General features: G+C 34.3%; 1 protein-coding gene across 1 annotated transcript; it reads left to right on the top strand.

Annotated features, from left to right (window-relative positions):
- Positions 1-437: 437 nt before the first annotated feature.
- Positions 438-950, top strand: LOC145164916 (uncharacterized). Its single transcript, XM_079083574.1, has one exon. It carries the CDS (start codon positions 438-440, stop codon positions 948-950), a length of 513 nt encoding a protein of 170 aa, XP_078939700.1.
- The last annotated feature ends 23,812 nt before the right edge of the window (positions 951-24,762 follow it).

The following is a 24,762-nucleotide window of genomic DNA, read 5'->3' as shown; positions in this document are numbered from 1 at the left end:
TATGTTAACTCAGCACGATCTTCAAATAAAAAAGTTAATTCATCTCAAATTCCGAAACCAAAATCAAGTTTTTCTTCAAAGTCACAGATTTCAAAACCAATTGAAAAATCAAAAGATTTTATAGGTAACAATAAAGTAGCTTCAAATCCAGAAGTAATTCTCAAAGAATATGAAGCTAAGCTAAAAAAGCAAGAAAAAGACTTAGCAAAAAAGTGGCTCCAAAACACAAAGAATTTATTCACCACAAATCTAATCTTGTTGAAATTAATCTTTGTGACAACAAAGTTGAGGTTTTCAAAATAGAAAAAGAGATGAATCATACTTTGAAAAGAAAATCCTTTTGGGTTGACAAAACTAAGATTTTTCATATGAAAAAGAAATTCTCACAAGGACCCAAGAAGGTTTGGGTTCCTAAAACTCTCTAAATTTTGCAGGTTATGTGTAACGAACAATATGATTCCAAATGGTATATTGATAACGGCTTTTCTCGTCACATTACTGGGAGGAAAGAAGAACTAAGAGAGTTTCGGTCTTTAAAAGATGGTAGAAGAGTGAAGTTTGGAAACAACACTACTAGAGAGATAAAAGGATATGGAATGATAAAGAATGGCGAATTCTCAATTCGGAAGGTAGCATATGTAGAAGGATTGCAACACAATTTGATAAGTGTTTCGCAACTGGTTGTAGGTACGGGTCTAAAGGTGTCGTTTGATGAAGAAGGTTTAGAAATAATCGAAAAGAAATCCAAAGCAGTGCTTCTGAAGTTAAAAAGGAAGGGAGAGATGTATCCTATGAATCTGAATCGAATCAAAGGGAAACCATCTATTTGCTTGGTTACGAAAGCATCTTCGGATGATAGTTGGCTATGCAATAGAAGGCTTTCCCATATGAATTTCAAGGATATTAATAAGCTCGTCATTGGTGATCTTGTTCACGTCTACCTCTTCTGAAATTCGAAAGGAACACTTATGTGCTGCCTGTGAGCTCGGAAAACAAAGCAGAAAGAGTCACTCAACCATCATAAGTACCAAAATCATTGAGCCACTATAATTATTGCACATTGATCTTTGCGGTCCATCAACGATTGAAAGTATTGGTGGTAACACATACATTTTGGTTGTTGTGGTTGATTTTTCTAGATTTACCTGGGTGTTCTTTCTTAGACAAAAATCTGATGCTACTCAGAAGCTGATAGATTTCATCAAGTAAATTGAGCTTCAAATATGAAAGCCTGTTCGGAAATTCGTAGTGATAACGGTTCGGAATTGAAAAACCATGCATTTGAAGACTTCTTAACTAGCAAAGGGATTGCTCACGACTTCTCTTCGCCTTACACTCCACAACAGAACGGTGTAGTTGAAAGACAAAATCGATCTCTCTGTGAAGCTGCAAGGAAAATGCTGTCATTATGAATCTTCCATTATACTTCTAGGCAGACGCAATCGCAACCGCTTGTTTTACTCAAAACCGTTCTTACATCAACAAAATATTAATGATTATTCCTTACGAAATTCTTAACAATCGGAAACCTAACGTTAAATTCTTTAATGTGTTTGGTTCTAGGTGCTTTTTATATTCAATTCCAAAGAACATCAGAACAAATTCGACATGAAAGCTGAAGAAGGAATTTTTCTAGGGTATTCCTTAACATCAAAGGCCTATAGGGTTCTGAACTAGAAGTCAAAGAGGATTGAGGAAACCTGCTACATCACGTTTGATGACAATTATATGAAGAAATACAAAAAGAAGATTCTCAATCGGAGGAGATTTTCCCATCAACAAATTCAAAGACTATTCCTCTTGTGAATTTGTATGAGGAATTTCTAAATTTGTTTGATGAACCTGACAAAGCTCTTTCCTCATAATCAAACGCAAAAGATAATCAAGAGGATTAATTGATCAAGATTGTCAATGAAGCTGCCAAAAATGCAGAGATTCCTTCTGAGCAACCAATTCTAAATGACCCTCAACCAAAATCTTCTGCTTCTGCATTCCAGGGGGAGAGTTCCACTCCGAACTCCAATACCGATATTCCTTTCGAGGGGCAGAATCCAATTCCAAACGACGGTTCACATGCAATCTTCCAGGGGAGAATGAAAATAATGACTCAGATGTATAATCGAAATTTGACGAAGTTTATGCTGAAATTGATCCTTCCTATGCACCAAAGATCATCCAAGATCTCAAGTGATCGAAGATCTTTTCTTTAGGAGTTCTTACACGGGTTCAACAAAAAGCAAAACAAACTGCATTATTTTCTAAATTGGAATTTTGCATGTTTAACTCTTTTATTTCTAAATTTGAGCCTAAAACTGTGAAAATTAATCTTGATCTTGCAGATTGGGTTTAACCTACGCAGGAAGAACTCAATGAATTCGAGCGAAATAAAGTATGGAAATTGGTCCCCACTACAAATGATGGTTCTGTAGTCGGAATGAAATGGGTGTTCTGAAATAAGATGGATAAAGAAGGAAATGTCATTCGCAACAAGGCACGCTTGGTCATGATAGGTTACTGTCAAGAAGATGGAATAGACTACGAAGAGACGTTTGCACCAGTTGCTAGACTGCAATCTGTTCAAATTTTTCTTGCCTGTGTCGCTCATAAAAAATTTGAAGTCTATCAAATGGATGTGAAGTGCGCATTTCTTAATGGAGAATTCGAGGAAACAGTCTATGTGGAACAACCGCCATTCAAAATTTGAACTCTATCAAATGGATGTGAAGTGCGCGGTATATGGTCTTAAACAAGCTCTGAGGGCATGGTTTGAAACTCTGAATAGTTTCCTTAAGCTGTCAAAATTTAAACAAGGATCGATTGACCCAACCTTCTTTCACAAGAAAGATGGTGACCATTTAATGATTGTTCAAATTTACGTTGATGACATTATTTTTCAATCCACTAATCCTAGATTAACAGTTGAATTCCGAAAACTAATGGAAACTAAATTTGAAATGAGCTTAATGGGTCCTATTAGCTTTTTCCTTGGTTTAAACATTAGATAGAGTTCAGATGGCATATTCATCAACCAAGAAGCCTACACGAAGACCTTGCTTGCTAAATTCGGAATGGTGGGAGACTCAAAGGTCAAGGTTCCAATGGCTTTCCGAACGAAACTTACTTCATCCTTGGACAAGCTAGCAGCTGATACCACATTATATCGCCAGATGACCGGATCTTTAATGTATATAACATCGAGTCCTCATGATATTATGTTTGCTATATGTTATTGTGCTAGGCTTCAGGCGAATCCCCGTGAACCACGTATGGTAGCTTCAAAGAACATATTCTAATACCTCAAAAGAACATCTCTCAGAATATGGTATCCATCCAATTCGGGATTCTTTGTGCAAACTTATTCCAACGCTGACCTTGGAGGATGTGGCCTTGATCGTAAAATTACTTCTGCGGGATGTCAGTTACTAGATGGCAAGCTTGTTATTTGGCAATCTAAGAAGGAGACATGTGTGTCTTTATCGACTGCTAAAGCTCAATACATTGCAGCAGCATCTTGTATGTCCCAAGTAGTGTGGATTCAGAAAGAACTTAGAGATTATGTAATTAACATGAAGAGAATTCCTATGTATAGTAATTCTGAAAGTGCTATAAGAATTTGCCACAATCAGTTGGCTGACATCTTCACAAAGGCCTTACCTGAAGCTACATTCAATCAGATTTTACAAAGGCTAGGAATGATTGAAGCTGACTCAGTTCCGAAATCCACTTCATAATCGGAAATTATTGTTCATGTTCTGAATGGTTCCGAGCTTCAGAATGTTTCAGAATTCATTTTTTCTAATTCTGATTGGTTCCAAACTTGGGAATGGTTCGGAATATACTATTCATTGGGGTTGCGGAATGCTTTCTATCCTTTGTACATTAAGTCCATTCCGATTGGTTCCGAACTTCGGAATGCTTCAAATTCTACTGTTCATCCTTGTTCGGAACACTGCATATCCTTTGTAAATTAAGTCTCTCCCGACTGATTCCGTGCTTCGGAATGGTTCGGAAGCTTCTGTTCATTTATGCTTCTGAAATTTTCTATCTTAGTTATTTTTCTTTTATTTTTGTTTTTCATTTTTTTTTAACATCAAAAATATCAAAAATATTTTATGTCTTTTCGTATTTTCTTTTCAAAAATCAAAAATACCAAAAACATTCTATTTTCAAGAAATTGACGTTCTTTTCTCAGGTTAATATTGTTTATTAACTCAATTTAGAAAGAAGAGGCTAGTATGATTCCGAAACTTTGTACTAGCTAAGCATCCCTAGAAGCATGCTATTGCATGTTGTCCCAAGCCTCTAAGACTCTATGTTTGAAGTGTGACAGCCGTCAAAATTCGAATCGCTTTTAGATTTGACTAAACTTAGTTGCACATATAGGCATGACACATACTAAACTTAGTAACTAGAAGCTAAGTTATAATATACTAGAAACTCGGAAACAATTAGAAACGATGGACAGTGTACTTAGATTTCTCATTGTAATGTGAATTCTACAACTACTTAACCGTAGAGACTATCAATAATCGGGTCACTCTTTGACTCGAACACCTTTTCATGAATCATATACACACATCATGCACTTGAACTAGTGGTAGAAATTAGGTCCGAGTCTCGTAGGAACTTAAGTCAAAGTTGAAGACTAGGACTAGTATACTTGATTCCTCAATTTCGCTTGAATCTTGGAATCATTACATAGAATGCCAATAAATCAATAAAAATAAATTACAAACATTATTTCTAACTTGAATAAGAGTTAGGAAACACACAAATAATTTGAAGTCTCAAAGATTTAATTTATTTTGATATCCAAAAAAAAAAATATTAAATCTCAAGACCCTAAAAACCCTAAAACCCCTAAAACCTAAATTTTATAAAGTTTAACATCAAGAATTCAATTAAAATAAGTATGAACCTTATAATATCACTTTAAGATAATTAAATTCAGGAATATATCATCAAGGAAAAATTAAATTTAAGTCATTAATATTTAACCTTATTTTCTAAGCCAAAAATTAAGGTTTATGAATAAAAATTTGATTAAAATGCACATTTTATAAAAAAAAAATTGGTATTTTTATAATGGAAATTGAATTTTATAAAAATGGAAGAGAGAGGGAAACTCTCTCCTCTTTAAAATTCTGCCCCTACACCAAAAGGAGCCTCTTCCCAACAAACATTAATCATTCTTCACCCACACACTCCATCTCCTTCACTTCTCCCTCTCTCATTTCTCTCTCACACTCTCACACACATTTTCTCTCTTCCCCTCTCTATGAACCACAAAATTTCCAGAGAATAGGACCCAAAAACACGCCTTAAACTCGAAATGTTCATCATCTAGGAGTGTTCTTAAAAGTAAACCCGAAAATCCTTCATTTTCCTTCACTTTTCTTTCTTGTTTTAAAGGTTTTTCTTGCACTTCTCATTCTTCTACACAATTCTTTATGAACATTCATGAACATATCCGTGAATGTCGAGTTTGATTATGATGGTGGTAGCGTTTCACCCAAGAACAACATGCATGTTGTCTAATGGTGAAATTCAAGGACCAAAACCTATGTCAAACCCTAAAATACGGATTTTTACAAGTTTTAAAGGTTCATCTACCTTGTGCATTCAAGTTTTTCAAACATCACTATGAACAAAATATGTCCATGCATGGTCTTCAAACCGTGATGCATGTGATGAACACCAAGCTAAAGAGCCTGATGATCAAAGTACATTGTTAATAGTGCATGTAAATGATTTTATTTATATAAAAACCTAAAAATCTTTTTTTGTTCAAAACAAAATTTCCTCAGAATCCCAGTAAGATATTATGAGGATTTGAAAAATCCCAAGAGTTTTTATCATTTACTTGATTTATTAAAATTGGTACAAGAAAACAAGGCCATAAAACATATAAAATACGTTCTGAGGTCTATAAATCCTAGATAAGTTCTTGAATGACCCCTATGGTAAATAATGACCTCTCATTAAGTTTCATCGATTTTTGTTACTTTTTAGTTTGGTTTTGAATTTTCTTTTTGTTTTGCCCCAATAAATCATAAAACCACTTTAGAAAATGTGAAAAAGGTATCTAATAATTTTCACAGCTCCTACCCTATGTGTAAGACTTAGAAAAATATTTTCAGAATTTTCATAATGCATTCCTATTTTTCCCCGATTTTTGTATTTATAATGGACTAAAAACAGGAAAAATAGTTCTACTCATCCAAAATTCATAACAATTTACCAGAACACCTTATAATATACTAGAACTCTAAATAAAAATTTGGATGGTTTTTCTATTCAGTATACTATTATTCTTCTATTTTCTAAGATTAAATACACTTAAATCCACAAAAATCGGATTCCAGTAGATAAAAATCACCTTTGGGATTTTTGCCAGATTATTTACACTGCAAATGAAGTTTACAAAAATTTTGCTAATTTACTTTATTTGTTTAATAATTATTCTCCAATTAATGATTATTTAAGAGGATAGAACAAAGAAAAATAGCAAGACTAATTGAAAAATATCTTTTATATTTTTCACAGCTTCTATAAGCATAATAACAGTGTGACAAAAAGTTTTGGCAATTTTGGAAACTGTTTTCTATTTATTTCAAATTTTATTAGAATAAATGCACAAAAATCATAAGATTGGATTAAACAATTTAGAAATCCATTTTTATATTTTTCCCAGCTTAAGTATGTTCAATAGCAGTATTATAAAAAGTTTGTGAATTTTTATCATCTGGATACTATTTTCCACGAATTTATTTTGTTATGAAGGCTTAAAAATTGGGAAAATTAGTTAATCATATCAAAAATTCAAGGAAAAATTTCTGAAAGACTTCTACTGTATTTGGAACAAAAATGTAAAATTTGATGAATTTTGGAAACTGTTTGATAATATTTTTGGATTTTTAGGTGTTTTAAACACCTTTAAATGTATTGAAATACCCTCAATTAATATTACAAAAATATGGAAAATAATATCCAAAATTATGTTAATCACATGAGTTATAAAATTCACCATATCAGAAAAATGTTTGTAAGATAACAATATTAAATTTTGACACATTATTGGCATAATTCTATTGTAGTAGTAAATATACTAGTATTAGCTTTCTATTAGAGACTCATTAGTGTGTAACATCGTGTAGGAATCAATAGTGGTACAAGTGGAACGTAGTTGAAGGAATCATTTGCATCATCTTAAAGCATTGTGAGTATTCACGCATTCCCTTATTTTCGGTTTTTATGTTTTGGGGTGGAAAAGCATGTCCGAAAAACTATTTATTGTTCGTTGTATTTAAATTGATTCGTATCAAACTCGATTGCTATATTATGCTATAATTTGCTATATTCTGCTATGCATGTCTATGCAACACGGAACATGAGAACTTATCGTCTTAAGTCCCTTCCCTTATACTTTACTCCAACCATTAAATCTTTGAGCCAATGATCATTGTGGATAGCGCTATTAGGAATTGACAACTCCTCAGTCGCCCGATTGTTGGATTGCATGATACCATATAATCTATGGAACGATAAGCATAGATCTTGATCGGGCATCAGTCATAGGCTTGGTTGGGAACTCATTGTTTGCTCATACACATACAAACTTGTTACTTATTATAGCAACACACTTTTTTATAAATTATAGCAATGAACTTTGTTTCTCATTATAGCAATGAACTTTGTTTCTCATTACAACAACGAAATTTTATTACTAGAAACTTATATACTTGTAGCAATGAAATTTTTTTTGCTCTTTGTAGCAACGAACACGATTGCTCATTTTAGCAATGAAAACTTGTTTACTCGTTTGAGTAACGAACTTTATTTCCCATGAGAATGTGAACGTTGCATCTCATTTGGGCAACATACCTTATCTCTCATGATGACAACGAACTTTGTTTATACAAACTTATTTACTCATTTTAACAATATACTTTTATTTATGGAAACTTTTATCAAAACTTTTATTTCGATTCTTGAAACCAATATTATTTTTAATCTGTGAGTACTCACCAACTATTTTTATAGTTGACGCTCGTTTTACATGCTTTTTCAGGAATCATCGAGTAAGTGGCACTTAGGGACACTTCACTTTTAGGAGCATTCGCATGTGTTGTATTTCAGTTACATTGTAATTTCTTTTAAAAATTTGTTCAAACTCATTGTAAATTTGTATTGCTTTTTAATACTATGGTTGATGTTGTCTTTTAACTTTTGCTATGAAACCCTTTATACTGCCACGCCTCGTGTTTCCGCTTTAGCGGGGTGTGACAGAAAATGGTATCAGAGCCGAAGGTTATAGAGAATACCGGTTTTCCTTTGGAGAACCACAACTATAGCCAAAAAAAAAATCAAAACTTTTTTTTATACTGAACATATTTCCTTTGGAAACGGTTATAGTAGAATTATGTTCAAAACAATTTTTGACTTAAACTTTTGAAAAGCAAAATTTTCCGGTGTGCATTCGGGCATTGCATATTATAGGCATTCATCTAGATACACTTAGAAACTAAGTGCACTTTTATAACAATGCCTTTATTTCGAAATACTCTTATCCCTTATCAAGCGCTAGGTTAACCACTTAGGTTATATCACTAGCCACTCAAGGAGCAATGCACTTAGTACTGAGAATGGCTAATCCTCGGTAGCTATTGACTTTAGATGTAAAGTTAGTAGCTAGATATACATTAGTAAAAATCTTAAGTCGAAACCTATACCAATTATTCCTCAATACCTCTTCATTGTTTTCGTACTAGAGTTACAAATAGGAAAAGCGTTTCGATACTGACACGGGTGACAATTGGGGCATCGCGTAAGGAGATAGAAGAGTCGCTACTAAGTAATCACTTGGATACCATTGGCGGGCATTCCAGATTCGACTCACGAGGAGACACAGAGGTTTAACCCATACGTGAGACCTTATTACTATGCTACGATTTAGCTCTACGTTGTCTCCATCTTGAGCTTACAACTTAACATAGGATGGCCCTTTTACCTCTATAAAAGGTCGAAAACTGCATTGACACCATAAAACGTTTGTTTTCAAACAATTTTTCTTGTCCTTTATCTTTGGGAAAAAGACATCGGTACTCGCCTTATACTCGCCTTGTACTCGCCTTAGTATTTTGGTATGATCAGCTACACTAACGTACTTATTCCTTACTTCGTAATCTTCCATCGAAAAGTTATTTCGCTTCATCGGTTTTATTTATCATCGATAAAATACTTTATAACCACTTCATACAACTTACTAGACCTTTCCTAACAATTTAAGCCATATTCTCGCTAAAAATCTTTTGACAACTTGCTTTAACTTAAAACTTTTCTTCAAAACTCAATTTAACCAATATTGGTTTTAACCTTGCTATTTCAGTTTCATTTCAAATCCATTTCAACGGATAGATGTGCGTTTAAGGGCATATAAACCATTTTAAACCTTGATTACCATTTTGACACGTTTTCGAAAAACTTAGAAACATTTTCTTTTATAAAAGTTTTTAAACTCTATGCTATAAAACTTAAACATATGACATTAAAGTTCATATTATGTGTAAAAGTTTCATCGGATCTTCAAACCACTTTTGTTTTAAGTCTTTTGACTACTTTCTCATTTAGGCATTGTACCTTACTTAAATGTGTTTTCTTGAATCCCAACATGATATTTTCACAACTTTCTACTTCACACATGTTTCTAAGATATCTCTAATTCCTAAATTTCCAACACACATCATTTGTTTATTTTATTTCAAATTAGTTTTATAATCTATGTTTATAAAATTTACAGCATTGCAAAACTTAGTGTTCACTTTTAATCTTCCAGCGACGTACTTTTGACAATGCACAATTATTCATCTAAATATGTTAAGTCTTTACCTTATCCGTTTTAACCATTGTTGGACCCCAGTCAAAAAGGTCAAAACTGTCAGATTTTCAATTACAAGTTTTAGTGTTTCTTCTTTTTCACAAATGGAGTTTAACTTAATAGATAACTCGTGAATTTTTAGCAAACCTTAGAAAACACTTTAAAACTTCTTCATTTCTATTTAATCATCAATATACATCACATATTGAAGTTTGAAATATATCTCAACCTGGTTTTAAATCTACCTATATGTATTGTTCTTATAATTTTAACAATAACAATCATTGCCGCCGCTACCTTCCTTTTTCTTTCCCCCGAACTTTATTTCTCGATCTCCTTCTGATTTTAGATCTCGCACGCCATAATATTAACATAATACATTGTCTAACTTTGTTTTTGTCTATTTTGCTTCTCCTGGTATCATGTTCGTATACATAAAGACTAGAAGTCTACCCTTTCGTTTTGAGCGATTAATACGTGTATAGTCATGAGGCATACCTTTGATTTAGTCAACTTTGATATATTCAATTACGCCTTTTATCATATACATCTTGTTTTTATTTTGAAATCTACTATAAACAAGTGATCCTTATTTACATTTGCCCTTTCGTTTTAAATTCGGAAACTTGATTTAAAATGCAAGTTTCATTGTATTTTTCCTTATAATTAATACAAAAGATGAATATTCGGAAATTATATGTGAATGATATGTGAATGATATGTTTCCTTATGTTTTTCTTTTCTTTAAATACATCAAAAGTTTTGAATTTTACGATTATCTATTCTCTAAATGATTATTTTTGTAGAAACACTAAACTAAGAATGTACTATTTTCAAAGATCGACATTTTTACACCTTTCTTAAAATAGCATTTTACTTTTGCAATTTTCAGTGAGTTCCTAAACCCTCAAACTTGTTTCCATAAATATTCTGACTCATCGTAAAATTGAATTTGTCCTGACTTAGACAATTGGACAATTTTTTAAAAATTTAATACAAATATTTCTATAAAAATTCCTTTAATGACGAGTTAAACCTTTAACCTTAACTAATCTTTATATTATTTTACTAATTCGTTGGATCGCCACACATGTATCCTCATTATATTGGAATTATTACACATTTTGATAATAATGAGATTAATTATCATTTCTAAACATACATTTTGATAACATTGAGAATTTTTATCACTTCTAAACACTTAAAATGCTATGTACACAATGTGATTTAATTTATCATAAACTTTCATCGCCTCCATTTGCAACAATGACTCCTTAAATATATTTATTCTTTGAATAAGGTTTTATTATGTAAGAGTAACTTTAGTAGTAATTATAGCCTTGGAGATCTTCAATAATTTCGTAATTTATTTTGTAGACGACACTTAAATAGTCTTTACATTTGAGATGTACCAAAACTTCGTTGCCTACCCTTAGTACGTATTTTTAGGAACTCCCCAACGATCGCTTCCCTTTCATTCGTGCTACCCCTTCTTATTTCGGAATATATCCTTTCCAGATGTAATAGCCAAACCGGAAGTGAACAAATTGTTCCTAATCTCTTCTTTATTAACCGGTGAATTTACACTTAGTGTTAATTTAGGATGCAACTTAAGGATTAATGCGGATTTAATGCTCAGTGCAGTTGGTGCTTCAGCAAACCTTATACTGCTCTCTTAATCCAGATAATATCTAACTAGATGATCTTTTTCGACTAGGTCGCTATGGTTGGATCATGATTCCATGACCAAAATTTTCCATAATCTAGAAGAAAGAACTCGATTTAAGGAAAAACTAATTTGAATATAGCTAAAGAATTGGGCTCTTCCTTTGAGGAAATAAACCCAAAATAATCAAAGAGCACTTCAAGTCACCACCTCCCCAACTATACAATTGTATTCGGATGATTTCTAATAGAATACGTCACGAACTGAATTTCGGGACAAAATTCTTTCAACCGGGGGAGACTGTGACAACCGTCAAAATTCGAGTCGGTTTTAGATTTGACTAAACTTAGTTGTACATATAGGCACGACACATACTAGACTTAGTAACTAGAAGCTAAGTTACAATCTACTAGAAACTTGGAAACAATTAGAAACGATGGACAGTGTACTTAGATTTCTCATTGTAATGTGAATTCTACAACTACTTAACCGTAGAGACTATCCATATTCGGGTCACTCTTTGAATCGAACACCTTTTCATGAATCATATACACACATCATGCACTTGACCTAGTGGTAGAAATTAGGTCCGAGTCTCATAGGAACTTAAGTCAAAGTTGAAGACTAGGACTAGTATACTTGATTTCTCAATTTCGCTTGAATCTTGGAATCACTACATAGAATGCCAATAAATCAATAAAAATAAATTACAAACATTATTTCTAACTTGAATAAGAGTTAGGAAACACACAAATAATTTGAAGTCTCAAAGATTTAATTTATTTTGATATCCAAAAAAAAAGTATATTAAATCTCAAGACCCTAAAAAACCTAATACCTAAATTTTATAAAGTTTAACATCATGAATTCAAATAAAATAATTATGAACCTTAAAAATATCACTTTAAGATAATTAAATTCAGGAATATATCATCAAGGAAAAATTAAATTTAAGTCATTAGTATTTAACCTTATTTTCTAAGCCAAAAATTAAGGTGTATGAATAAAAATTTGATTAAAATGCACATTTTATAAAACAAAATTGGTATTTTTATAATGGAAATTGAATTTTATAAAAATGGAAGAGATAGGGAAACTCTCTCCTCTTAAAAATTCGGCCCCTACACCCAAAGGAGCCTCTTCCCAACAAACATTAATCATTCTTTACCCACACACTTCATCTCCTTCACTTCTCTCTCTCCCTCTCTCATTTCTCTCTCATACTCTCACACACATTTTCTCTCTTCCTCTCTCTATGAACCACGAAATTTCCAGAGAATAGGACCCAAAAACACTCCTTAAACTCGAAATGTTCATCATCTAGGAGTGTTCTTAAAGGTAAACCCGAATTTTCCTTCACTTTTCTTTCTTGCTTTAAAGGTTTTTCTTGCACTTCTCATTCTTCTACACCATTCTTTATGAACATTCATGAACATATCCATGAATGTCGAGTTTGATGATGATGGTGGTAGGGTTTCACCCAAGAACAACATGCATGTTGTCTAATGGTGAAATCCAAGGACCAAAACCTATGTCAAACCCTAAAATACGGATTTTTACAAGTTTTAAAGGTTCATCTACCTTGTGCATTCAAGTTTTTCCTTTGAGAACATCACTTTGAACAAAATATGTCCATGCATGGTCTTCAAACTGTGATGCATGTGATGAACACCAAGCTAAAGAGCCTGATGATCAAAGTACATTGTTAATAGTGCATGTAAATGATTTTATTTATATAAAAACCTAAAAATCTTTTTTTGTTCAAAACAAAATTTCCTCAGAATCCCAGTAAGATATTATGAGGATTTGAAAAATCCCAAGAGCTTTTATCATTTACTTGATTTATTAAAATTGGTACATGAAAACAAGGCCATAAAACATATAAAATACGTTCTGAGGTCTATAAATCCTAGATAAGTTCTTGACTGACCCCTATGGTAAATAATGACCTCTCATTAAGTTTCATCGATTTTTGTTACTTTTTAGTTTGGTTTTGAATTTTCTTTTTGTTTAGCCCCAATAAATCATAAAACCACTTTAGAAAATGTGAAAAGGGTATCTAATAATTTTCACAGCTCCTACCCTATGTGTAAGACTTAGAAAAATATTTTCAGAATTTTCATAATGCATTCCTATTTTTCCCCGATTTTTATATTTATAATGGACTAAAAACAGGAAAAATAGTTCTACTCATCCAAAATTCATAACAATTTACCAGAACACCTTATAATATACTAGAACTCTAAATAAAAATTTGGATGGTTTTTCTATTCAGTATACTATTATTCTTCTATTTTCTAAGATTAAATACACTTAAATCCACAAAAATCGGATTCCAGTAGATAAAAATCACCTTTGGGATTTTTGCCAGATTATTTACACTACAAATGAAGTTTACAAAAATTTTGCTAATTTACTTTATTTGTTTAATAATTATTCTCCAATTAATGATTATTTAAGAGGATAAAACAAAGAAAAATAGCAAGACTAATTGAAAAATATCTTTTATATTTTTCACAGCTTCTATAAGCATAATAACAGTGTGACAAAAAGTTTTGGCAATTTTGGAAACTGTTTTCTATTTATTTCAAATTTTATTAGAATAAATGCACAAAAATCATAAGATTGGATTAAACAATTTAGAAATCCATTTTTATATTTTTCCCAGCTTAAGTATGTTCAATAGCAGTATTATAAAAAGTTTGTGAATTTTTATCATCTGGATACTATTTTCCACGAATTTATTTTGTTATGAAGGCTTAAAAATTGGGAAAAATAGTTAATTATATCAAAAATTCAAGGGAAAATTTCTGAAAGACGTATATTGTATTTGGAACAAAAATTTAAATTTTGATGAATTTTGGAAACTGTTTGATAATATTTTTGGATTTTTAGGAGTTTAAAACACCTTTAAATGTATTGAAATACCCTCAATTAATATTACAAAAATATGGAAAATAATATCCAAAATTATCTTAATCACATGAGTTATAAAATTTCAATATTTCAGAAAAATGTTTTTAAGATAACAAAATTAAATTTTGACACATTATTGGCATAATTCTATTGTAGTAGTAAATATACTAGTATTAACTTTCTATTAGAGACTCATTAGTGTGTAACATCGTGTAGGAATTAATAGTGTTACAAGTGGAACGTAGTTCAAGGAATCATTTGCATCATCTTAAAGCATTGTGAGTATTCACGCACTCCCCTATTTTCGGTTTTTATGTTTTGGGGTGGAAAAGCATGTCCAAAAAACTATTTATTGTTCGTTGCATTTAAATTCATTCGTATCAAACTCGATTGCTATATTTTTCTATAATTTGCTATATTCTGCTATGTATGTCTATGTAACACGGAACATGAGAACTTATCGTCTTAAGTCCTTTCCCTTATACTTTACTCCAACCATTAACTCTTTGAGCCAATGGTCATTATGGATAGCGCTATTAGGAATTGACAACTCCTCACTCGCCCGATTGTTGGATTGCATGATACCATATAACCTATGGAACGATAAGCATAGATCTTGATAGGGCATCAGTCATAGGCTTGGTTGGGAACTCATTGTTTGCTCATACACATACAAACTTGTTACTTATTATAGCAACACACTTGTTTATTAATTATAGCAATCGACTTTGTTTCTCATTATAGCAATGAACTTTGTTTCTCATTACAACAACGAAGTTTTATTACTAGAAACTTATATACTTGTTTTAGCAATGAAATTTTTTTTGCGCTTTGTAGCAACGAACTCGATTGCTCATTTTAGCAATGAAAACTTGTTTACTCGTTTGAGTAACGAACTTTATTTCCCATGAGAATGTGAACGTTGCATCTCATTTGGGAAACATACCTTATCTCTCATGATGACAACGAACTTTGTTTATACAAACTTATTTACTCATTTTAAAAATATACTTTTATTTATGGAAACTTTTATCGAAACTTTTATTTCGATTCTTGAAACCAATATTATTTTTAATCTGTGAGTACTCACCAACTATTTTTATAGTTGACGCTTGTTTTACATGCTTTTATAGTTGACACTCGTTTTTCATGTCAATATCATTTGACATCACCGAATCCCACAAATTTAATTTTCTTTATTTCTTTTTCTTTGGCACACTCTTGCACAAAAATCCATGTGATTTTTCAAAGTCTACTTCTAATTCCGTTTGGTTACATTAATTCAGAGAACATGTCTTGCTCTCAAAGCTGGTGAATTGTTCGATGATTCTGAATGTGTCAATTCCGAAACGACGGTTTCTTGGAGATGAAAATTCGAATCAGGTGCGGCTTTTGAATTCCCTGACACATGCGTGTCTGTTACAACGACATCTGACACCTGTTGATGAGCTGGCACGATTTTACAAGATGATTTTACGGGATACAAGAATGTGGAACGAAGTTTTTCTCTCATCACTGATAACATACCGTATAAAAGGGTTCATTTTCTCTCACCGCAAACAATATTCTCTAAACCCTCAAAGCAAAAACTGCTCTCTCTCTCTCTCTCTCTCTCTCTCTCTCTCTCTCTTTCTACTGTTCATCGTCTTCCTCAAAGCAACAATGGCAGGTTCATCTGAGAATGTCTCCTTCGCCGCTCAATCAACCTCTGTTATCATGATCAACGTGAAGTCCAACCAAAACTTGATCATTGATCTTGCTTCCTCATACTACAATGAAGTGCTTAGGCCAATGATCGAATGCCTAAAGTTCTCGCCACTGGCTCAGGCGTTAACAATGGTGGAAACTGTTCCACTGGTTCATCTCTTAAAGGATTATTCATCTGCTATCTACAGCCATTCTGATGATGTCATCCACTACGAGGTTGCTTCTCACAATACATCAATCATAAATCCCCATTTCAGCAAACGTTTAGAGCTTACTTTATTTGAAGCTCACGTGGATCCTGAGTCGATTTCAACTACTTCCCTAATTGATATGCTCTTTCAAATGGGCTACACAGGAGATCTTTCATTATTATCAAAGTTCAGGAAACCCTTTCTTCTTCCAATGTGGAATGGGTTATTCACCTTGCTTTTCAAGAGCTTCTCAAAGAGGGTTGCTTGTTTAGATAGTGTGAGCAAATTGTTCTACACTCTACTTTACGGTTTATTTCATGGGGTAAATCTCGATTGTGGTTCTATTTTGTGGGCTCAACTTATTCAGAGAACAATCTCTTCTACTTACCACACTGAGATTTCTTGTGCAAGATTTTGGTCAATTGTGCCCTAGGCCACTTCAAAGTCTCTTTGGTGCAAGATTCTTTTATGGCAACAATTTCGATACTCCAAACATCCATGTTTGTGACATTGGATCCCATAAATTTCACATTTATTGGATCTATTCCGGATGTCATGTTGGAGAAGGCTCCTATTAATAATGTTGTCATGAGTGAGTATCGGAAGTTACCATCATCTAGTGTTCATCCAATTGTAGATGAATTACGAAAGCTTATAGATGAGGGCAACAAACTGAAGAGGGGAGGAAAAATAAAGGAAAAAGTAGCTCCTTCTGAAACTGTTAAAGCTCCAAAGAAAACGAAGAAGCAAGAAAAGAAACCGAGATCTCCATCTTCGGTTAGTCAGGAAGATTCAGAATCGAGAACTGTTACGGAAGTTCGAGATGACGACACAAACCGAAACGATGTGGAACACATTGCTGCCACTTCGGAACCAGTCCTAACAACAAAAATTCTGAAAAGATGCTCACAATAGCAAACGCCAAAGTCCTTGAAGACACAACTAAGGCAATTCAAGCTTCTGAAAAGAATGTTTCAGAAACAACTGCAAAAGTCGAAAAAATATCTCAGGAGGTGACTACTTTTATGGCTAAATTTAGCAGCTCCTCTGACAAAAATACCGAAGCCATGAACAAAGTAATCACAGGATTTCACACTTCTTTGCAAGCAGAGAAGGAGGCACTCTCACTTGTTCGTTATGAAATCAAAGTGGATAATGCTGAACTCATTTCCTTCGTCCTTTCGAAGATTGAAAATCTGCAAGAAGACTTGGCAGGTGACAACAAAATAATCGATGAGTTGACTGAGAAAACTCAGAAGGCCAAGGTCCTTTCTGTCAAACTGACGAATGCTACCAAGCATGTTGTTGATCATGAGAACGAGAGGACGATTATCAAAAGCTGTGTTTCCGAGATCTATCAATATCTGATGAGGCTTGTTGAGACTCGTTACTCCTTGTTAACTGTCTCGGCTCGACAAGAATTATCTAACAAGCTTCAACCGGTCTTTCCTATGCTCAATCAAATCGAAGGTGTTTCGGGAAGCGGGGCTTTTCCAAAACAAGGGGTAGACATGGATCAACAGCCAAAGACTGAAACTGAATAGAAGGATAATGTATCTTCTGGTTTAGGAAAATACAAAGACAAAGGCAAAGGTATCTTGGAAGATGAAATTGAGGATAATCCGAAGATGACCGAATCCGAAAGGATTGCGATGGAAAAGCGTGATAAAGAGCTGGATGATCTCCAGGCTCTTCGGAAGAAGTTAGAAGATGACGAAGCTGAGGCTAAAAAGGCAAAGCTTATGCTTGAAACTCAGAAGTCATTGTTCCTTCCTTGGACAATGGCGCACATTCAGAAAGAGGCAATTGACGATCAAAAAATCTACTGGCTAGATCCCTCGATCTGAACAATGATGTGGAATCTCAATCTGATTTTCTCATCACACCAATGGCATTTCTTTTTCGTTGTTTTGAGAAGATTGAGAAGTCTTTGATCTCGGACAGTATAGTAAATCAGAAACTATTTTCATTTTACTTGAAGTACGCCAAGCCATATCACAAGTCTTGGAGCTTGAAGAAAATAAGTATTGTAAGGGTCAAATCGCCTGTTCAGACCGAAGACTTTCTGAACATACAGTTCAAGGGATTCAGAAGAGCTAATCACATTGTGGATGAGTTCACTTTGCCAGACTTGCCTTTTATTAACTCATATGACTGGATCTCCTTGTTCAACATTGTTATGAAAGATGAAAAGAAGTACGAGCCTATTGTGGCACATTTGAAAAGGATGATCATCTGCAACATCCTTGAAATTATGATGATGGATGTAGAGATCGCATCAGTTCTGAAAAAGAGGCCCGTTCTGAAGCTAGAAGAGCAACCAAAGGATATTCAAATGCTGAAAGTGGGAATTATCCGAAAAGAGCATTGGAGCATCGTTTACAATAGAAAGCAAGGAGAAATAATTTAGCAAAGTATGTTCTTTCTGCAAGACAAAGATCTGTATTCTACAGCTGCTCTGAAGACCATTCTTTCTATCACTCAAGCATGCAAAGCGAACACTTCTGCCGACCTCAAATGCTTTTCGGATATGATTAGATGGTACTTGTGTGTCCGAAACACGCTTCTGAATTTAATGCGTAACTGTTCGATGCGCTAAAAAGTCAATGTAGACACTCCTTCTGAATTGGACACAAAGGGGGAGATTGTTAGGTCTATATAGTCTTGTGTAAAATGTGTGCTTTATAGTTTAGTTTATTCTGAAATGGGCTTGTCTAGGTTCGTAACTGCTTAGTATCATAGTCTATATATATAATGCATGTAACATTTTAGGGCAACGCTTGTAAACCCTAAACATCGTTTGTACGCTCTCACAGAGAAGTTCCATCTTAGTGAACTCTTCTAGAGCAGGTTAATCAAAGCATGAAGCACACTTTTGATCATTGATTTCTTGTCATTAATTTGTCGCTCAAATATAGAATCTATCGATTTCATTATTTTCACAATACCAATAAAACTTAGAGAGATTTTGAATTTCAGATGGAGACCTAAGAAAAACCAATCATAACCACACCTAACATCAAGAATCTTATGCCGATGCACACACAATACTTCTAACAGTCCATTCATAGCACTAATTCTCTATCTATAAACAAATGGATTATCACTTACCTCTTCCACGAATCCCCAACCATCAATTCATTGTGAGGATTACTCTCATAGTTGGGATACATCAGAGACAACAAAAGTTGTCACTCCCGATTCACTTCCCTGATCAATTAAATCCACCAACCAACACCTGACATACATGTATCCAAAGAAAGCAGACCCTTGATCTAATCTCAAGGCAACCATACCACAAGAATCCTATTATGCATTACCACACTAACGTACTGTCGCCAAAAACTGAAACCATCTAGGCCCACGTTGGGTCTATATCCTAACTCTAGAAATCAAATTTCGGATCTCTCTTTCCTCCGAACACGGAAAGTTGGAAGAACATAACCCCTGCCATAGATAGTGATATTCCAATCCATCAGCCAATCACTCAGCCTCTAGCTACAACCCTCAAGCCAATCATAACAATCGCTTCTTTCTTGAGTCTCGCGACTCAACTGGCACTACCTCGAGCAAGGCCTTCGATACCTAAAAATCAACTAACTCACCCATGTCCGCACCATTCAAACCCAAATTGACATAGTCACTATGGCCCAAACAATCACCATACCCATGCTCAGCCTGAACAACCATAGCCAAAAGATCGAGAGATACGGAAACACTACCACAAATCATGGTATTAAACCATTCTATATACCCTTAACCAGCTCCTTCGAATCCTCGTGACTTCCCTCGAATCGAGTATGGATCCTATGCTTCCAGTAGTACGATCCCAATACTACCTTCCACACCTATCCATACTTTCCTCAAGAATCATCCCGAGTGCTCTAAGTCACCTACTCATAATAATACTCCCAATACTCGCTAAACAGCGTAGCATCTGCACTAAATCACTTCCTAGGCTCTCCTAAGATCCTATCAAACCCCCAAACCGAAAAGGCGGAAACATTCGGGGGTGGATGACGTCATGTATAGTATCACAACAATTGTATCATAGCAATCATAGTAAACACAACCATTACATTGAATACATATACGAAAAAGGTTTACATCTGTTTAATTCTTGCTTTTATACATCAAAAGTATAAACCAAATATAAAGACGTGACTCTATAAGCTCCGTCTTCTCAAAACTCCAGGAGGTACCTGTCTACGGATTTCCTGAGAATACAAGCAGTTTTGAAAGAGTGTCAGCATAAAGCTGGTGAGTTCATAAACGATGTTTTTGGTTATGAAAACTTTTTGATAACTCTGTAAAAAAATGTTCGCATGCTTCCAAGAAAATCCAATATTTTCTTTTGTAAAGGTGTGATAAAATCAATTCCATCTATAACCACTTAGTTTATGCTAACCACGTATAAACCAATATCGAATATAGCAGTTGATTGTGTGGATCTGCCCTAAGCCCACAACCAAACAAGGAATAGGAAATGAGGCGGAAACCACACATTCCACAGTCTATCGAATATTCTCCATACGTAGCCCTGTTGCTTAAACTGAGGAGTTATAGAATTAACTATGAATTTGTGTTACTATGTCTGGTTGTATCATATAAAACATATCAGTTTGTATGTTCGATTACTAATAGGTACGTTATATAATGAACTCGGTATGAAAACCATTGTATAAAAGGTCCTGTTTGAAAACCCTGGCTACCACCAGTATGTATAGTATGTTCTGATTATTTGTAAAGTACTGATATTTGCCTGGGAAAAACCTATATTTTCCCTTGTATGAAAGTTATTGCTTTAATTGTTCCAAAACTATAAGGCACGAGTATTTTTCATACTTATGTTAATAAAGCAATTGTTCATGAGAAGTATATTATTACGTAAATATATCGTTACTATCTACTGACGAGTTTTTGACCATACTAAAAATGATACGACGTGAATCGGACGCCAATATCCTTTATGACTTTGTCACCCGTAGACATGCCAGTCCTACTGTAGCGAACAGCAAGGTGTGGGGTTGTGACTCCCGTATAGATCTATACACAAAATCACGTTCTCCCTCGAGGAGACTCTGGTTCATAAGTGTAGTCCTCCACTTAGTTATGGTTGTAAGCGCCCAAAGACGTGTCTCCCAACTAGATTAACGGCTTTACAAGTAATAATATGAAATACATAATGTTCTTTTGTACTTGAATTCGATGCATGTCTTGTAGAGTAAAATAATTATACTTAAATAATTATTAAATGTTGTGTATTAAATTCCCCAAACTACAGCCATTATAGTTTACTTGAAATGTTATGTACTCGGTTTGTAAGTTGTTCTGAAAACGATGAAATGGTGTTTTCAAAATGAAAGTTTCCCTTATGCTCGACATAATACAAAAGGGATAAAATATCTAAATATTTTATAAAGCGTAGAAATCGTTTGACTGTATCAAATGCATAAGTTTTAAACTTATTAAAATCATTTGAGTTTGGCTTGTATTCCTCCCTCCTGAAAACATTAAAAATCATAAAAAGCGTAGGGGTGTGAACTCATTGTTAGTTGTGTGCAATCGTTGAATTAATGAACTGGAAGCGAAGATCCTCGAGTTGTCGTACGTGGCACTTAACGAAATCCTAATACCATTTAAATACATATATGTATCTAAATTAGTGCATATAATGACTAATTATGCTAGGGAAACACCCTATGGAATAGGAAACACTTGAACTAAGTGTTACAATCACATATGATTGATCAAAAGGGAGTGTATGACCAAGGGATTGTGTGTACGGCGAGGGGTGTACGGTCCATGAGTGTACAGCCGTACACTCATGAAGGAATGTGCATTTTGAGGTGTTTTAAGGTCCTAAGAAGCATCAAGGAAGTGTTCTTGGCCCCATGCTTAGCTTTATTGGAAGATTAAGGCCAAAAATGAGCATCAAAGAAGGTTTACGGCCCTATGAGGTGTGTAAGACCGTACAAGGAGTGTGTGGCCGTACACCCTTCATGCTTATGCTAAGATGGTCGATTTTAAGGTGAATCAAAGCTAGAATCAAAGGTTTAGCATGTCCAACTAGATGATTGGGGCTAAACTCTCACTTTGGAGGGCCTTTAAGGTATGTATAGACAACCTTATGAAGGTGTACGACCGTACTCCCTTCAAGATGACGAAGATCATGTTGAAACATGAAGAATCAAGGCTTGAATCAAGAGGTCTTTCAAGTATAACAAGCTAAAGGATGAAATACTTACGTTTTTGAAGTCTTGGAGGGTTCACTGTTGAAGAAACTACAGAGAGATTGGAGTAGTGTGCGGCCAAAGGAAGAAATAAATGAAGAAAATGAAGTCTACTCATATATATAGGGGTGGGGATACTGCCATCATTGAGTGTACGGCCGTACACACGACTTGATGGTGTGATTGGCCCGACTGCAACGCGATGTGCTAAAATTAACTCACCCTAAACCCAAACCTTGAATGCACTAGGCTTAGAATACTCAAACAGACCTTAAACAGTGCTAGAAGATAACAGAAACGAGTCTGGCAATGATTGAATTGAATGGTTGTAGACGATAGAAATTTCGGGTTGTCACAGATCCCCACATCACCTTGCCGTCAGCTGCTGAAAAACTCTTATTAATGTCATATAACTACTTCATGAATACAATTACTTGCAACAAAACTTAAATAATCTTTCAAGTAAACGACCCAACCCTACAATGGTTAGACTCATACGAGAGCTGCGCAATAGGTTCTAATCAAATATTCTAAAATTATTTAAACTTTTCATCATGTAACTTAACTTATTCATTAATAGTTAACTCACATCAATATGAGTCCTACAAAACACAAAGCAAGCAACATTCGAGCAGTGAAACTGACTGGCACAAAGACACCATAAAAATTAGGCGAATCCTTACACATAATTCCAATCCACTAGGCCCAAGCATCTAGGATACACATACATCCCATATATACTCTCTCAATAGTGGCTAATCATTCCTCGTGCTGGCCTGCTATAAACTATACTCACTCATGGAACATCCACCAACCTGCAGCCGCTCGTGCATGCTAATCATACATAATGGTAGTTTCCATACAATCAAACAATTGATTCTACCCTAATCCCACAACCAGGCAATGAACAATAAATAAATCTAAATCAAACATTTTTATGCTATAAAATCTTAGTTACGTACAACTATGATGCATACACTAAGGAACTACAATAATTATGTTAATTCCACCTAGCATACAAGAAATCTCTTAGGCTATCAGGCATCATAATTCAGGCAATTCTATCATATAATTCCAAAAGATCCATAACCTACCACTAGCATGTAATTCTATCATGATCATCATAAGAAAATAACAGTGTGGATATCTTGGGGAATACTTTCTTGCTCCGACTAATCATAAACATATCATCCGCCCTTGGTTACCCTAAAAAATATTTGAAAACTTTTGCAGATCCTTAGTTTAAGTCTGAATTCACATGAATGTTCATCCAATTCTCTCAAATCAAGGCTCTGATACCAACATATAACATCCCAAAAATCATAGTAAAACTTTTGATTTTTGAAACCGTTTTAATAATCCATGTATCATTCAAAACATTGTTCCAAAATCCATAATCGTTAAACATAGTATTCTAAAATCATTTATCAATAAACTATCCAAGGATGATGTGCACAATCACGCCTTCGCCTTGCCATGATTATCTGATGTACCAGAAACCATGAAATCAAACTATAAGCCAAAGCTTAGTGAGTTCCCCCAAAATACCTCACATAAAAACATATAACAACATGCATACTGAGTCCAACAGTCATCAGACTGGAATACCCTCAAATCCATAGTCAACGGAGCCTATTTCCCCTGGCCCACAATCATCGAATTGGAAAGCCAACCTGCAATGGGTCCAATCAATCATCAGACTAGAATACCCTTCCCCAATCAATTATCGGATTGGAGTGCCTTGCACCAATCAGTCATCAGACTGGAATGCCCCGGTCTGTTGGCTTACGCACATACTTGTAAAGCCTCAAGCCAAACTGCACTATGTCGACATATGAAATAGATAAATCATATAACATCAAAAATATTCATAAAGATCTATAGATCACTATAGCATAGCAACATCCTACATACCATGATACATAACCTAGTGGGTCGACATTGGTGCCTTCGAGTACAATGAGGAAAACTCACCCGAACTATTCAACATAAGCCCTAACAGCTACCTCCGCAATAGAACATCCAACCCAATCTTCCTAAAGCCAAACCAAAATTAATCATTAGCCAAACACTCACTTTTACTCAAGTTTGACAAAAAGTCATATTGGTCAAAAATTCAACAGTCAAAGTCAAAGTCAAAATTGCTAATCAGCAGTGTAAGGTTCGAAGTTT

This window comes from Lactuca virosa, chromosome 3, assembly GCF_052849685.1.
Source record: "Lactuca virosa cultivar CGN04683 chromosome 3, Lactuca_virosa_CGN04683_v6, whole genome shotgun sequence".
Lineage (NCBI taxonomy): Eukaryota > Viridiplantae > Streptophyta > Magnoliopsida > Asterales > Asteraceae > Lactuca > Lactuca virosa.
Note: the sequence above shows the minus strand (reverse complement) of the source record. Positions and strands in the feature narration are given on the sequence as shown.

Bases quoted from the DNA above. Each gene is read 5' to 3' on its own strand.
- LOC145164916 (XM_079083574.1), top strand. From the start codon at position 438: ATGTGTAACGAACAATATGATTCCAAATGGTATATTGATAACGGCTTT.